At 42.0% G+C, this 4,272-nt stretch overlaps 1 protein-coding gene across 1 annotated transcript in view; it reads right to left on the bottom strand.

Moving 5' to 3' along the window:
• Nucleotides 1-4,272, bottom strand: part of LOC107108847 (outer dense fiber protein 3-like) — an 18,161-nt gene that overhangs the window by 8,866 nt on the left and 5,023 nt on the right. The window contains exons 3-4 of the mRNA XM_015409369.1: nucleotides 3,637-3,738; nucleotides 2,320-2,441 (exon numbers count right to left, since the gene is read on the bottom strand). Coding sequence (XP_015264855.1) covers nucleotides 2,320-2,441; nucleotides 3,637-3,738 — 224 coding nt within the window. The remainder of the gene's footprint in view (nucleotides 1-2,319; nucleotides 2,442-3,636; nucleotides 3,739-4,272) is intronic.

The raw sequence follows: 4,272 nt of genomic DNA, 5'->3' as shown, positions 1-4,272 counted from the left end.
AACTTAAGACTTTCTGTTGGTTTTAATTCATATCTTAAGAGTACATTTTTTTGAAGTAAGTTTGGGTTTCTAAACGCTTCTAATGGTGAAGTCCATTTTGGTATCTTGGTATAGAAAAGTATTTTAACTTCTTCCCATATCTTCAATAGGGGTCTTCTAATGAGATGTTGTTTAAAATATTTATGAGTATCAGCTTTCCCATCTATATATATATATATAAGGCTGCGAGGCAGCTGCCTCGCTGCACCCCCCCCCCCCCCTCTCTGACTGGTCGGCTGCAGAGCTCAGTGTTCTGAGGTAAAAAAAAACCCAGTTACAGGGGACTGCAGAGAGCTAATGACAATTGAGGAAATCAGGAGTGACCAACCGCCTGTGAGGTGAAGCAAAGTTGCTACTCCAGCCTCTCTGATGGTTTCCAACACTCTCTCCTCACCTCTTACACCTGACAGGCGGTTGTCTGCCAGGTGCAGCTGTGATTACAGGGTGCTTAAAGGACCCGAGGGAGCCCACCCAAGCAGTAATGCCTTAGTGATCCTGCCGGCCCTGCCTCCACAGTGGCTTCTAATACTCCTCCCCCCTCCCCCTCCTACACTGGACAGGCAGCTGCCTGTCAGGTGTAGGAGAGGAGGTGGGATGCTTACAGCCGCCGGGGAGGTTTGCTCAGCAGGATTGCCTTAGCCCTGCTGCTGGCCCAGCCTTCCTGATGCCTTTAAATACAATCCCCCCAACACCAGAAAGGCCAGTGTCTGTCAGGTGTAAAAGCAGGACCAGGGTACTTTAATTAATCAGGGATGCCACCCCAGCAGGATCACCTTAGCAATGCTGCTGGCCCAGCCTCTCTGATGGCTTCCAATACACTCCCCCCACCTCCTACACCTAACAGGAGGTTGTCTGTCAGGTGCAGCAGTGGTTGCAGGGTGCTTAAAGCCAGGAGGGAGCCCGCCCCAGCAGTCTACAGAAAGGTCCTTCAGTAGAGAGAAAAAACCCAAGTATGTATGTCTCGCTTCATTTTTTATACCACAGTCTTCTCCATTAGAATTCCTACAACAAATATTACATTTCAAACTTCACATCATCAGTATTATAACTGGATTTACGGAACTTAAAATCGTAGTGAAGCACAAGTATCAGGCTAGTAACAAATAAAAGCATGCCATTCCAATAATAGTTCATGTCCCTCTAAAGTTAATAGTCTAATATTTTCTAATGTAATCCATTTTTAACCACGTCAGTGATGAAGGTTTATCATATAAAAGTCAATTTGACAATGCAAACCCCACTCTTTGTTTTGCATCTTGTAACGCTTTCAATTTTATTCTTGGTTTCTTGTTTTGCCATATAAATTGGGTCATCAGTTTGTCAAGTTCTTTAAAATATTTTTGATTTTGGAGAATTGGAATTGTTTGAAATAGGAAGATCAGTCTTGGTAGAATATTCATTTGTATTGTAGCTATTCTTCCCATCAGGGATATTTGTACTTTTTTCAATTTTTCCAAATCTTTTTTAATATCCAATATAAGTTCCATGTGGTTGTCTTTCACCAAGGAACTACATCTATTTGTTATATTTATTCCCAAACATTTCACCTTTTTCTTGACTTCTAGACCTGATATTTCTTGTAACCAAGATGTAAAGATTTTGAGTACCAGTCATAGAGAAGACTTCTGCCTGAGTCCTCAAAGAGCTAGTGGACCCATAGTCTGGCTCAATATAAAGCAACATTTTAGGAGTGGGCTTATGGGTTGGTATGGCTGCAGATTTTTCTCTCCCTCTTCTTGGCTTTTCTAGACTGCCAATTAAGGCAGGAATGGAGATGGTTTTGCACATGCACGTGCACCACCTTCATTTACCATCGCTTGATTAACTGAGCATTTGTTGACTTGCAGTTAGATGTGTGAACAAATTATAGGGATCAGGTGTATGTATCTGATGATGTGATCAGAAAGTTCTGCCTGTGGAGTTGGACCTTGGATAGCCTACTCACACATGCAAGCCATGACTTGCAGCAATAATCAAAGCTGATAGAAACATAACTTAAAAGTGTGCTGAAGAGGTTTCAAAAGACAGTTCCCAGGGTTAAAGAATATAATGGTCAGGCTGGTACATTTTCTGTGAAGATGTAATTCTACCATTGCAGTTCTACAATTATAGCATATTAGGACAGGATGTGATGCTAGGTATGAACTGTGCTAGCAACAAATGATACACATTAAAACAAACCTGACTGAAATGTGCTAAGGGAAAACTTGACCACAGGATGCTTTTTTCCCTTTATACTTAATAGAGAAACAGCAGATATGAACTGAGTGCATAACCTACCTTATGGAGATCTTCATGAAAACATCCAAGCTTACTCTTCCCCATCAAGGTGTAGCTAGGGCTGGTGGCTGTGGTCACTGTGTATGGTCCAAGCACCTGGGGGATCGTGTATGCGTTAGGACCTGGAAGAGGGGAAACAGCCAATATGAAAAGTGCCTGGGCCCTGTTCCAAAGGGGAGGGCAGTTTAAAAATCTAATTTAATAAATAAATAAACATATAAATATATTATGGGAGGAGAGACAATGGATTATGTTCAAAGAGTTACTTTGAATATGCCCAAGGACTTGAATAAAATTCTGGCAATGCCATAAATTGGTTTTGGATACCACCTCATATTCAGAAGTAATTTGTTAATGTTTGTTTAGTTTCAGAAGTGCTTGGGGTTCTTTAGCTTGGAGAAAACGGCTGGGGGGTGACATGATTGAGGTTTATAAGATTATGCATGGGATAGAGCAGGTCAAGAAAGAAGTACTTTCTCCCTTTCTCACAATACAAGAACTTGTGGGCACTCCATGAAATTGCTGAGCGGTCAGGTTAGAACGGATAAAAGGAAGTCCTTCTTCACCCAAAGAGTGATTCACACATGGAATTCACTCCCACAGGAGGTGGTGGCGGCTACAAGCATGGACGGCTTCAAGAGGGAATTGGATAAACCTATGGAGCAGAGGTCCATCCGTGGCTATCAGCCACAAGGTATAGATAGGAACTCACAGGCTTATGCCCTTATCTGAATCCACCTCTGTTATGATCCCTGCACATAACTTCAGTTAATATCCGAGGGTTGAACAGTATTATTTAACAGTATTGTTGAACAGTATTGTTAAGAATATATACAATAAATTAACAGACTGTTGGACTAGATGGGCCATTGGCCTGATCCAACATGGGCTTCCCTTATGTTCTTACGTGCTCAGTCTCTGCATTGCTGTAATATATATAGCCCTTGCAATCTTTTAAAAAGCTATTTCCCATCTCTGTCCCCCAATCAAGGCTGTTCACCTGCCACAAGTCCCATTCCTTTCCATACCTTGTGAATGGTAGTAACACTGCAGAAGATTAGTGGAGGGGCAGCACAGTGCTAGCCATCTACAGTGTTATCACCAAAGGAGAAGTCCTCTCTGTATGGGAGTAGCTGAAAGCTACAATCCTAGGATACTTTATTGAACTCAAAGGGACTGGCTTCCAAGTAGAAATGCACTGAGTTAGACTCCATATCACTTTGTTGAATCCTTTGGTATGAGTCCCTTAACCAGGATCAGCAATTGATGATTTATAACAGCCCTGAGGATCAAAACAGAAGAAGATACGAGTCTTACCTGGAGTGCTGTCAACTTTGGCGCCTTCATACCTGAATGACATGGAATGCTTAGGAGCATTTTTATAGACAATTTTTTGAGACCTCTCGGGTGAATAAGAAGCTAGGCAAAAGTTAAATCAAAGGCTGCAATTAGACCAAAGGCAATTAGACTTCATCATGATAAACAATTAGTGCATCCTGTGGTCTTTAGAGGAGAGTCTAGAATCCTCTACTACTGTAAAAAGCTCCAATTCCATAAGCCAAGAAAAATGCACAAAATCTTATTAACGTTTGTAAAATAAATGGTAGACTAGTTTCCATAATTTATTCTGATTGCAAAACAAAAGAAATGATTAAATAAAAGCTAGCTGGGACATACAGGGCTGCCAATCTCCAGGTGGTACCTGGAGATATCCCGCTATTACAGTTGATCTCCTGATGACTGAGATCAGGTCTCCTGGAGAAAATGGCTGCTTTGGAGGATGGATTCTATGACCTCATATACCCTGCTCAGGTCCCTTCCCACCCTTCCCTGGCTCCCTCTCCAAAATCTCCAGGTGTTTCCCAACCCGGAGCTGGCACCCCTACGTAGAGGGAAGTCAGTGCATTGGGAAGTAAAAACAGTATATAAAAAAATACTGCACGCTCATGTAAA

The sequence above is a fragment of the Gekko japonicus genome, unplaced genomic scaffold, assembly GCF_001447785.1.
Source record: "Gekko japonicus isolate JY-2015 unplaced genomic scaffold, Gekko_japonicus_V1.1 scaffold730, whole genome shotgun sequence".
NCBI lineage: Eukaryota > Metazoa > Chordata > Lepidosauria > Squamata > Gekkonidae > Gekko > Gekko japonicus.
This window is presented reverse-complemented; position numbering and strand designations above follow the sequence as displayed.